We start from the raw sequence: 11927 nt of genomic DNA on the forward strand, positions 1-11927 counted from the left end.
ATTATTATTTCTACAATATTGTAATCAAAAGGTAGTATTTTACGAAGGTCAACAACTCCCGTCCAGGCTGAATGGTGTGATTTATTTTTTATTTTTTAACAAAACGGAAAGGAAATGTTAATAATATTCATTATGAATGGATAATAGCAATACTGATGACAACACTGGACCGTTATTTTGATAAAGGCAATAACAGAGATATCGATAATATGGTAACGATAATGAGATAATGATAATGAAATAACGATAATGAGCATATGATAATTATAACGATAATGATCATAATGATGATGGGATGATGGTAATGATATTCGAGTATTTTCTTCATGGTTTCTTCATTTTTTAAATTATGTTCCTTTGCTGTTGATTAGATTTATACAATAACATAACTATACACGTGTATATATCGTTCATGATGATCGAATACATACATTATTGTACCTTTGGCGCGGACTGTTTGTGATTTAATTGGTGGGCAAATAGGAATAAAAATCCCTGTTACCGAATTACAATGATATAATACAAGTCACAGCGAGCCATTTCGACAAGTGGCGCTGTGCCAGAAATAATAATATAAGCCTTGTCGATACAGTTACATGCGTGTGGATCTCACTGACAATGTTATCCACGCCCCTTATAACACTCATCGAAACGCATGGTAATAATTAATTAGGTTAAAGCTATCATCACCCATCATTCTAGAACTGCAATAATTGCAAATGTGGACATTCAATTATCAGAATAAGTTAAATTCGTTTTTTGCGCATGGCGTGACTGCGACTCAAATGCGGCTCCAAAGAAAAGGGAAAACTACGAAGACTACGTCAAGTAAGTTCCGGAAAGAGGGCTAAACTTTATTTTTACCCACCCTCCCGACCGAGCTACATGGTTTTAAAGTTGGTGTGTGTTCACGCCACCTGCCTGCATTATAATATTAATATCTTAGACCATGCACATAATGATCGAAAGCGTTCACCAATTCATGATAACAGATTAATATACAAGTACAAAATCGCACATATCTGTCAGAGAGCAAATGATTATAAAAGGACTTAGAATAGTATCCAGACTACTCCTGTATTTATGGTCTCTGCTCAAGGCGACGGGAAATAGTGGATAATTCAAATTGTGATCACCACCGAAACTAGGTAGGAAACTTCGTTTCTGTACATGAATAAACTTTGCGTAAGCCACTTTTGAAAATAATAATAATAATCTAATAATAATAATAATAAAAATAACAACAATATTAATCATAATAACAACAACAATAATAACAATAATAACAATAATAATAACAATAATGATAATAATAATTCCTACTAGCATTATTGCTACTTTTATTGTCATCGTTATTACCATCTTTATAATAATAATTAATATAAGAATAATGATGATGAGAAAGCTGAAAATAATAATAATGATAATTATGATGATGATGATGATGATGATGATAATAATAATAATAATAATAATAATAATAATAATAATAATAATAATAATAATAATAATAATAATAATAATAATAATAATAATAATTACTATAATAATATTAACCGTTATCATCATCAAGATAGATATTATGCTGCGTTATAGTTCATTTTGACGTTGTTGTGTCTCATCCTCGTGCTCCCATCAACCGGGACTTTGACGAGAGTGAGTAGCAACGAATCATTTAGCAGAAGGTAGGACAGAGATGGGTTTATGGACAAAAAACCATCTCAAATAACGCAACTACACTTCATCATCATAAAGTGCCAGCTCTGAAACAGACATCGGCGATCACGGTTCTCGATAGATCTCTCCGCTTGGATGCTCCAAAAACTCTTACATTGTCCTGGTAATTATAACTGCTCACCCATTTTTTTCAGGTTTTCCAAATGTGTTTGTCTGGTTCTACCCCCGCCAGGTTTAGTTTAGTTTTAGTAAGTGTTTTACGGCACTTGCAACGCAATAAGATCATATTGATCTAAGTGCCGAAGATTAGGGGTGTAACAAGAGAGAAACAAACACACAAAAAAAGAAGGAGGGGAGATACAGATGATAGTTGTTTGATAGGAAAGAAGGAGCAAACCACACCAGAGCACCCACCAACCACCCACGCCAAGCTTGCCATGTATTTCTCCACTATGTTTCAAAATAGAAACGGATACTTTTACGGCACGTACTATTTAAACCAAAAAAAGGGTTAATGATTCTAATTATAACCACCGATTTCTCGAGTTTACACCATTAACTCTATATGTCCGAAACTTTGTTTGCTACTAAAAGATGGTGCCCATGAACCAACGTATGTGGTGTAACCGTTAGACGCTCCACTGTCTCAAGAAGTTTTGGATTCAATTCCCGGGTGGTGAGAATTTTTATCGAGTTCTTGCCGTATTTCTGTCTTTCTGTCGCGATGATGTACACTTTTCAGCTCGGGTTGACCCTTTCTAAAAGATCTGAAATTGTGTTTATGCTGGTGTAAAACGCCTGCAAAATTAGATTATTATGTAATATATTTTCCATGTAGCATGCATAACTAAGATCACGATTTCTGCCGTTTATCGCACTACAGCTTGTATTCTTTAATTCAATACTGAAAGAATCGCGAAGGAGCTATAAAGACAAATTCGCAAAGAGAGACATCATAATAATATTATGATTACTATGTCTCATAGCAATATCATTATAAGCCATGGGACATTATAATAATATATATTATGACGAATAATATTATAATGATCATTAATATTATCAAATGAGCAGTTTCCACAGATGTCTATTCGGTGAGTGCCATTTGCAGCACACGTGTAGTGGTGTGTCACGGTGACTCAAAACATATGGGAGCAAACGCGGCTGGCTTACTTGACGTTTCCCCATGTCAGAGTAATCAATGCACCTCACGTAATGAATGCACGGCCCGCCTCGGAGCAGAGAATAGTTCTAGAAACCTAGAGAAAGAATTTACGGGCTTTTCAGAAAAGGAATAGGGGATGGAGAAGGAATTATTGTCTGATCTGAGATTGAGACACACTCATTCACAAACAAACACTCACACACAAACACACCTGCTTCTGCCACTCCTACGTCTGCATCCTCGATATTTATTATAGGGCAAAGAATTATAGAATCAGCAGTGGACGCAATGACAAAATACAGCCTTAACGACAACAACAAAAAACATTAACAAAAACAAGGAAATATAACAAAACAGCAACAAAAAGTACTTAAAAAACGACATTATGAAAAAGAAAAATATCCCCAAAACAAGCACAGACGGAAACTTTTAAGACCGAAACAAACAGATGGTCATGATAAACATAATTGATAAAATTAGAAACACAGATAAAGATGGCAGCAGAAGTAACAAAGGCTACAGCAAACAGTAAAAATAACATTTAAAAATAACTTTAATGTACAAATAGAACGAACCGACAGAAAATGACACTTGCACTAACCCGCAGCTTGCTTTAAATAATTATTTAAATAAGCAAGAACTTCCTCTCTTTGGGAGTAACTTCAACTCCTCAAGATTGTCTTTAAAACTGCTGTCGACTTTATCGTGTTCTTATCTTCTGTGCTTTTGTAAAGATTAGCACATGGACGCGATAGTGGTCATAAACCAGGGCAAAAGCAAGATAGAAAGACAGAACCAACAGAAAAGAAAATAAATAGGACAAACCAGTAGCATCTTCGATGCTTCAGCTTTTCTAGTTATTGTATAATTTCTTTCACTTTAATTTGAACAATGCGCATAGACAAAGACAGCGAAACCACTTCTGTCCCAAAGAGTTAGGCTACAAAGTTCCATCTAACAATGTTGGTCGCTTTGAGTTAGTATATTATTATTATACATGAGTTCAGAAACCAAATGTTCTGTCTGCTCTAGTAAAATCGTAAGATTATTCGGAGTCATCATCAAGATATTCAAAGAATTGCATTAAAAAAAGAAAGCTCGACACTAGATATTAAGCAGATAGAACTTTGTAATTCTTAGGTAGCGACTTTTGGGGACGGTACAAACTCTCTATATATTCACGATATTGTCATAGTTTTTTCAAACTCATTTCTAAAACGCATCCGCTTACAGTGCATTTGATAAGAAATACCCAAAAGATTATATTGCGGAAACTTGGTGCTTTTGTTCGTGAGTCTGGTTGTTCGTAATTGTTGGGGTTTTTTTCTGCTGGTTTGTTTGTTAGCTAGTTTGTTTGCTTGTTTGTTTGTTAGCTAGTTTGTTAGCTTGTTTGTTTGTTAGCTAGTTTGTTTGCTTGTTTGTTTGTTAGCTGGTTTGTTTGCTTGTTTGTTTGTTAGCTAGTTTGTTTGCTTGTTTGTTTGTTAGCTAGTTTGTTTGCTTGTTTGTTTGTTAGCTAGTTTGTTTCGGTGCTTTTCCTTTTTACGGGTTCGAGGGGGGGGGGGGCATTTCCAAGTTCAAGCCCACACATGGAGTGAACAATAATTGGGTCGTTCAAGAATTAGAAAGAGAGTGAATACTGCACCGCCCTCGCTAACAAGACAGTCGGGTTCCCACGGTTAACGGTTAACGGTTAACGGTTAACGGTTAACGGTAAACGACATACTTATTTTGATTGACGCCGTTTGACGGAAATTTTTCCACAACGAAGCTCTCCGGCGAAAACTGGATCGTGTAGAAGAAAAATAGCGAGAGAGGCAAATTTGTCCAACTTTGGAATCGTATCTGTTTACCTATAGCGATTTAACCTGAGCTTTCAAATTCCACCTAAGCAGACAATAATATATAGGCGTCCGCCCCATTACTACTTTAATCTTAGGGACATCTTTAATTTCATTTTGTGTAGGTACTCAGTCGCTCTACTTCGTAGAGAATACGATTAGACGGGGGTAGGTTTAGAAAAGTTCTGACCGAAAAAGCCCCAATAATGTTTATTTTTCAGCCGTTTCATTTTCCATCTATCTTTTTCCCCCCCCTCCAACCTTTCTTTTTTTTAAACCCCACACAATTTCTGTCTCAAATATCAGTATGAAACACCGGTTATCATAATTGTTTGTCACTTGAGGAAAAATTTAACTACGTTTTCTTGCCCATCTGGAAGCGGCCAAATGGTAAGTACCGAGGTCTCGAAAGAGTAGACTAGAAAGTGGACAATCCTTGGGAACAAAAATGCTTAGTTTACAGAAAGGGTTTGTAAAAATATTACTTATTGATATCAAATTTTGTTGCTGTTTTTAACAGATATTTTCGTTTCTCTTGCGGTAAAAATATGTTTGCCTATGACGTAGACAAAGGTGAATGTCCAAGAATTAGATTTTTGAATTGTTTGCCAAGAATCTGAAGCGGATATTTTTTTACACTTGAAAACCTTAGTTTGCAAATACGGTACGATCGATTTTTTGTTTTTGTTTTGTTTGGGTAAATCTTAATCTCTTCAATACTGTGTAGATGTGTGTACTTCCGCAGGTTCTCCCAAATTGGTTCAGTGTTATCTTCTTTTTTTCTACTGGTGTGCAATTGTTTCTTCTAAAACAAGGGGAAGTAAATTATGGCTTTGTTTAAATCTCTCTTGAATAAACATTTCATCCTGTCCGTACAAACGTAAATAGACACGTTTCAGCACGAGGGGGTTAAGAGTCAGGGTTTCATTAACTGTTCTTGTGTTTTGCATTATGCCCGAGAGACAATAAACAGAATGGAATATTTGGAAGCAAAAATGAATGAGGAAACTGTTATTAATTTTGTTAAGTATTTTGGGTTAATTTCTTATTTTTGTATCTTTATTTTCGGCTAATGCGCTATTTCAAAAAAAATTATTCAACAAATTTATTTATGTCCGTGACGTTTTCGTTTGTTGTTTTTTTATGGAAAAAAAATCAGGGAAGAAGGAAAAAAGAAGGATGGAAAAGAGGAGGGGGGGGGGTGGGGGTGGGGGGTGGGGGTGGAGTGATTTTGTGTTTGTTTATTCAGTAGTACTGACATTTCGCATTTTAGGAGAGAAAAAAATTAATATAAAAAAGGAACATACACAACTGTATTGCCACTTTTGTAGAAAACAGATAACTAGAATTAAAGCACGTTTCAACTTTCATTTTCACTGACTGCAAAGCTCAGTCAGGATCTGAAAAACGTAGTTTTCTTTTGTTTGACGCTTTCTGTTAGAGAGAAACGCCTAATTCAAACCAGAAAAAAAGTATTTTTTCGGAGACAAGACAATAAACCGCGCCAAGTTCTGATTTGTCAAGTCGATGTTTGGTATCCATGAGGAGATGATATTCTCATTTAACATCAAACTCTGCTTCCTGTGTAATTTAGCTTGTTACTGATTGTACGATAGATTCAGGTCGTTACTGAGACGGGCTTTGGCAGACTGTTTGGAACCTGACGTGTAAAAGTTTGGGGCTCGGGTCGGATCTGAATTTGTTTGTGTGTTTGTTTATTTATTTGCTTTTGGTTTTTTGTTTGTTTCTTTGTTTGTTACTTGTTTGGTCGTTTTGGGTTTTTTTTAGGGGGGGGGGATAGTAATGGATTGGGGGACTTTTTTTTTTTACATTATCGTTTTGGCGGCAGAGAAAGTGCTACGCCTTATAAATAAAACAGTGAGATGCAGTAAGGGCTTTAACTTCGAAATAAAGTATTATTATGAGTCTAGTGTGGTTCCGAATCAACTCTCTATTTATCTTTCTCTCTTTCCCTCTTGCTCTCTCTTTCTCTCTCTCTCTCTCTCTCTCTCTCTCTCTCCCTCACACACACACACACACACACACACACACACACACACACACACACACACACATACCCACCTCACATATACACATACAAACACACACACACACACACACACACACACACACACACACACACACACACACACGTACACATACACACATACATAATCACAAACGAACGCGCACGCGCAAAGAGTTACACACGAATACAATATACACTATCACAAACACATACGCGCAAATACACACGCACACACTCACGAACCCCCCCCCCCCCCCACCCCAACACACACACACACGAAAAAACTCGCAAACGCAATATAAATCGATTCGTTTTTTAAAATCCCATAAAAATGACACTTTCCTAACGCGTTAAAAGGCAGACATATCATTTCCCCTCTCACTAACTAGACTCTCTTACTGGATTACCCCTCATCAGAAGCACTCGCAATGTTCGATTTTAGCCCCTCCCCCACCCCACCACCAAACACATAAATGAAATTAAATATACATGTACATTAACCCGCTCTATAGAGTGTGAGAGATGATGCGTGCAATATGCACAGGGGACACAAAGCGGTTCAATAACCTAGAGGATCTATTGGATATATTACCACAGTTTAACATATCAAAATAGAGAAGTTAAGGACCTACTACTGTAGTTATTAGACGATACTATCCTTGTGTGATAAATTCTGGGGGATAATAAACGTGCAGAAAAGGGATTAAAAAATTAAAATGTTTAACGAAGGTGCAGAAATTGTAATCAATGTAATACTGTGCCGTCGTCAATGATGGTCCGTTTTTGTCTTTTTTTGTTTGTTTGCATCGTGTTTGTAAATTGGAAAAAAAACAAAACAAGGCGGAGTTTGTGAACACAAGCTGGGTATCATGTTGCTTACGCAAAACTTTGGTACGTGCTTGTCAAGCTTTGGTACGTGCGTGGGTTTTGCTGCTGTAATTAATGTTGGTTTGAAAGATTTTTGTATCATGGTAACTTCGTTGTTTTTAGTTTTAGTATGAGTTTTACGGTACTTGCAACACAATAAGGTCACATAAATGCCTGAAGATTACAGGTGTTACAAGAGAGTAACAAGAACAAGGGGGGGGGAGGGGGAGAAGGACGATAGTTTTTTTTATAGGAAAGAAGGGGAAAACCGCACCAGAGCACCCGCCAACCACCCACAATTTTGTTATTTCTTTTCTTTAATGTCAGTGGTTTTTTTTTTACAATGTACATAATTTAGATTATTTAAGAGGCGGGCTTCCGACCATGCCACTCGGGTTCAACCCGGGCTGAGAGAGATACAACATCTCAATGCAAAGACCAAGATACTTGATGAAAATGTTTTCCCTACTTGAGAATCGAACTCGGTTCTCCTGTGTGCGTCAACTAAACGCCTCACCGCTACACCATAGATTACACTTGTAAAATAATGCAGTTGTCAATGTTGTTGTTGTTGTTGTAGCTGTTGCTGTTGTAGCTGTTGTCGTTGTCTTCGTTGTTGTTGTTGATGTTGTTATTGCTTTTTTTTTACTACTATTGCTGTTAAAGTTATTGATTTTATTGTTATTACAGTTGTTGTTATTTATCTTATTTTCTATCTATGCCATACACTGAAGATTTTTAAAGTGATATTGTTTGATTAGTCAGATATTTTGAAAACGCGCTCCCAAACCATTGTAGCCACAACAAAAGGTGTGCTCACAGAGCGTGACAGAGACCGAGACAAACACCTGGCCCTCACTGTGTGGCCCGTCATACGTTCATAGACATCAGGCCGTTTTCCTCTGCTCATTTTTCAAACACGATACCAAACATAGGTGTGATAATAACTTATTTTCATTTTAAAAGCAAACCGATACAGACTAACCCTCTCCAAAAATCAACAAAACAAAAAAACACCCCACCACACAAAAAAACGAACAATATAAAAAACCCCCAACCCAAACAAACAACAAACAAACAAACAAACAAACAAACAAACAAACAAACAAACAAACAAACAAACAAACAAACAAACAAACAAATAAAACAAACGTGGGCCTTTCCCCCAGAAACGATGATTATAAAGTTCGTAAAGATGACTCCGACCCGGTATTCTAGAAATTTACACCTTTAGAAGACTGTACTCTATTGCAGTGTTTGTCAAACTTTATATATTATAATATTATAACGTCCAGCGCCCACTTTTGCCACATTTCAAGAGGCGAACATTTACCTATCACCCATCTACTAAATGAATTTCCAAGCGGGGCATTAAATAACACCTGTCACTCCCCGGGTTTTCCCCCAGGGCTCAACAAAGTTATCAAATCGTCTGCGAGAGAGCGATGCTTGAATTTCACCTTATCGGCAGGGCATCGTATGGCCACTCTGCTGACATCAGATGTTGAATTTGTTCAGTCCACAAACCGTTTTCGGGCAAACGGTGAAACCATAACTGAATATCAAAGGACACGAAAGAAAGATACAAACCTAAAAGAGCACAAAACAAAGTTGAACATTCAATCAAACTTGTGTCTCAGATTTTAACATAAACGTAAGCAGCATATTCATTTTAGTTTGTTGTCAATATTCATCTTTTGTTTTATTTTACTTTGTTGGAAATGTTAATATTCTGTTTTACCTTAATGTGTAGGTCGTATTTTTCATTTCCTTTTCATTTATGTTTCAATCAGTATGTATCTTTTGTTTTATCTTAGTTTGTTGGTCAATATCTATCTTCTATTTTTATCTTAGTTTGTTGGTCATTTTCGTTTTTTGTTTCTTCTATGTTGGTTAGTCAATATTTATCTTGTTTTATCTTAATTTGCCGATTAATATTTATTTATTTGTATTCAGCTTTATCTTAGTTTAGATCTATATGTCAATATTTCTTTTTTATTCAGTCATAGTTTGTTGGTCAATATTGATTTACCTTCAGTTTAAAAAAAAATCGTATTCTGTTAATTGGTGTTAATTTATCTGCAGTTTTAAAAACGTTTTTTTATATCAATATTTATCATTTATCTATCTTTGTTCGAGAAAGAGTTTTTCGGCTTTTGTTTGACAAATAGATACATAGGAGCTCAAAGAATAGAAGTGTGACTAGAGAGTAACATGCCTGAAAACAAAAATAAAAGAGGAAAGATAAGGACGATAGATGTTTGACAAGAAAGACTTTTAAAATCTTAGTTTGTTGGGCAATATTTATCTTTTAATTTTGTCTCCGTTTGCTGGGAAATATCTATCTTTATGTTTTATATTTGGTCAATATTTTCATTCTTTGTTTTATTTTAGTTTGTTGGTAAATATTCATCAGTTATTTATATTTAATGTGCCGGGACCTGGACAATAAAGATGTATCTTATTTTATCTTATCTTAGTCAACATATATTTTTTGTTTGGTCTTAGTTTGTTGGTCCTCTGTTTAATCTTAGTTTTTGTTTTTTTTGTCAATAATTTTCCTTTGTTTAATCTTAGCATATTGGTCAATATTTTTCCTTTCTTTGATCTTAATTTATTGGTTAATATTGTTATTACGTTTCAGCGTGATGCATGAGTTCTCCAGTGACGGCAAAGTCTTACCTGTGGCTGTGTGCTGGGCGGGGAGCTGCGGGGCAGGTTGGGCGCGGGGAACGCCGGAAACTGGGCAAGAGACATCCTGGACGCACGCTCTCACTCAAGCACTCACGACTGTCCTTCGATCTGCCGAGGACTGGACACTGGTCAAGGCAAGGGTCCAGCCGTGACGAGACCAGATCTTAGATTCTCTTGTTGTTGAGGGAAGTGTCCGGGATGAATGAACCGTTTATCAAATCAAATGCAGATCCTCAGAAGAAATAAGTCAGCTAGACGTGAGATTCTCGGAAGTGTCCCGATGAGAACATTGGGGTCCCACATTCACCGTGATGGCGTTAGCCTTGGCTGAAAGAAGTTGACACTGTCCGAAGACGTTTTTATGTGTTAGTAAGAGTTTTGTGGAACTTTCATCACAATCAGGCCATAAAAGGGACGAGATGACGTTTAGCTGTAGCTAAATATCAGTAGCGCATTAGCTGAAAATAAAGCAACTTTTTAAAAGCTCAAAATTGTACAAATTACGAAACAGTGATCATGATTCAATTAGGAATTGTGCACTCACAAAAAGAAGATCGAGCAGAAATAAACACTGTTATTTCTCCATAAAGTAGTGGAAAAGCACGGGTCAACACTTATGCGATGCACTGCACACACTCAATCGACGTTGAAAAACATGACTCCTCCATGCCAAAGTAAACTGTGCGAGTGAGGAAAAAAACCGTGGAAATTTGAAGACATTGATTCAAGTTGTGAAGTCTCCGTCTACTGCCCGTGGCAGTGGGTGGGTGGTAGTAGTAGCTTCCTGTTGGCTCCTCGTTCAAATTCCTTCCAAGTTTCGTTTCTCCTCCCCGGTGAACAAAACTTCTTCGTTTCTAAAGTCAACGATACTACGAAGTTGCTGCAAGTACCGCGGTCTCTCTCTCTCTCTTTCTCGCGCGCGTTCTCTCCTTTTCTCTCTTTCTCTCACTCTCTCTCTACCCCCGGAGGCTGGCAGAGCTAGTGATAATGACACGAAACTCTCTATGTTTAACCCCGTGAAAATGATCCCAAGCTAGCTCTCTCCTGCCTGCCTATCGCTGGCATTAATATTGAATCATTTGCGATTTATTATCTTCGCAAATGGGACTAAGCCCCCTCTTTTCTTTTACCATCCTCGCGACACCCTCCCACGGATGTTTCTATCGTGTTCTCTCTCTCCCTCTCTCTTTCTCCCTCCCTCTCACAAGCCTCGTGCCGTTAGCAAGCCTGAGCAGAGAGGCAGGCGCGAAGAGAGGCAGGTCTCTTTGGCGGAGTTGGGGGTGTATGGAGCGTTCATTGGTTCAAGCACCGTGCAGCACCATCGTGTGCTCTATTGATCCACTCTTCCGTACGGTTCTGATGGACGCACGTCGCTAGCTGTCTCAACAACGGCCCCGCCCACTTCTCTCTGTTTTCCACGAACGGTTGTGCCTTTTAGAAAGAGAAAGATGTTGAGAGACAGGTTTCGGGTTAGAACAGTGTAGCTTTGGTGTAGCCAACCGCTGTCAGAACATCGGCCGGAGTGCCCCTCCCGCGGTCACCACGTTTTCTTTTTCTTCTTCTTCTTTTTCTTCTCTCTCTCTCTCTGTATCAAATTCTCTCTCTCTCTCTCTCTCTCTCTCTCTCTCTCTTCTCTCTCTCTCTCTCTCTCTCTCTC

The 11927-nt window shown here is 37.4% G+C and overlaps 1 protein-coding gene across 1 annotated transcript in view; it reads right to left on the reverse strand.

The window, feature by feature from the left end:
• Positions 1–11474, reverse strand: part of LOC101850654 (iroquois-class homeodomain protein irx-5) — a 59414-nt gene extending 47940 nt beyond the window's left edge. The window contains exon 1 of the mRNA XM_005100182.3: positions 10259–11474. Within this exon, the coding sequence (XP_005100239.1) occupies positions 10259–10333 (75 nt within the window). The 5' untranslated portion in view covers positions 10334–11474. The remainder of the gene's footprint in view (positions 1–10258) is intronic.
• Positions 11475–11927: the final 453 nt, after the last annotated feature.

Source organism: Aplysia californica, unplaced genomic scaffold (genome assembly GCF_000002075.1).
Source record: "Aplysia californica isolate F4 #8 unplaced genomic scaffold, AplCal3.0 scaffold00239, whole genome shotgun sequence".
Classification (NCBI taxonomy): Eukaryota; Metazoa; Mollusca; class Gastropoda; order Aplysiida; family Aplysiidae; genus Aplysia; species Aplysia californica.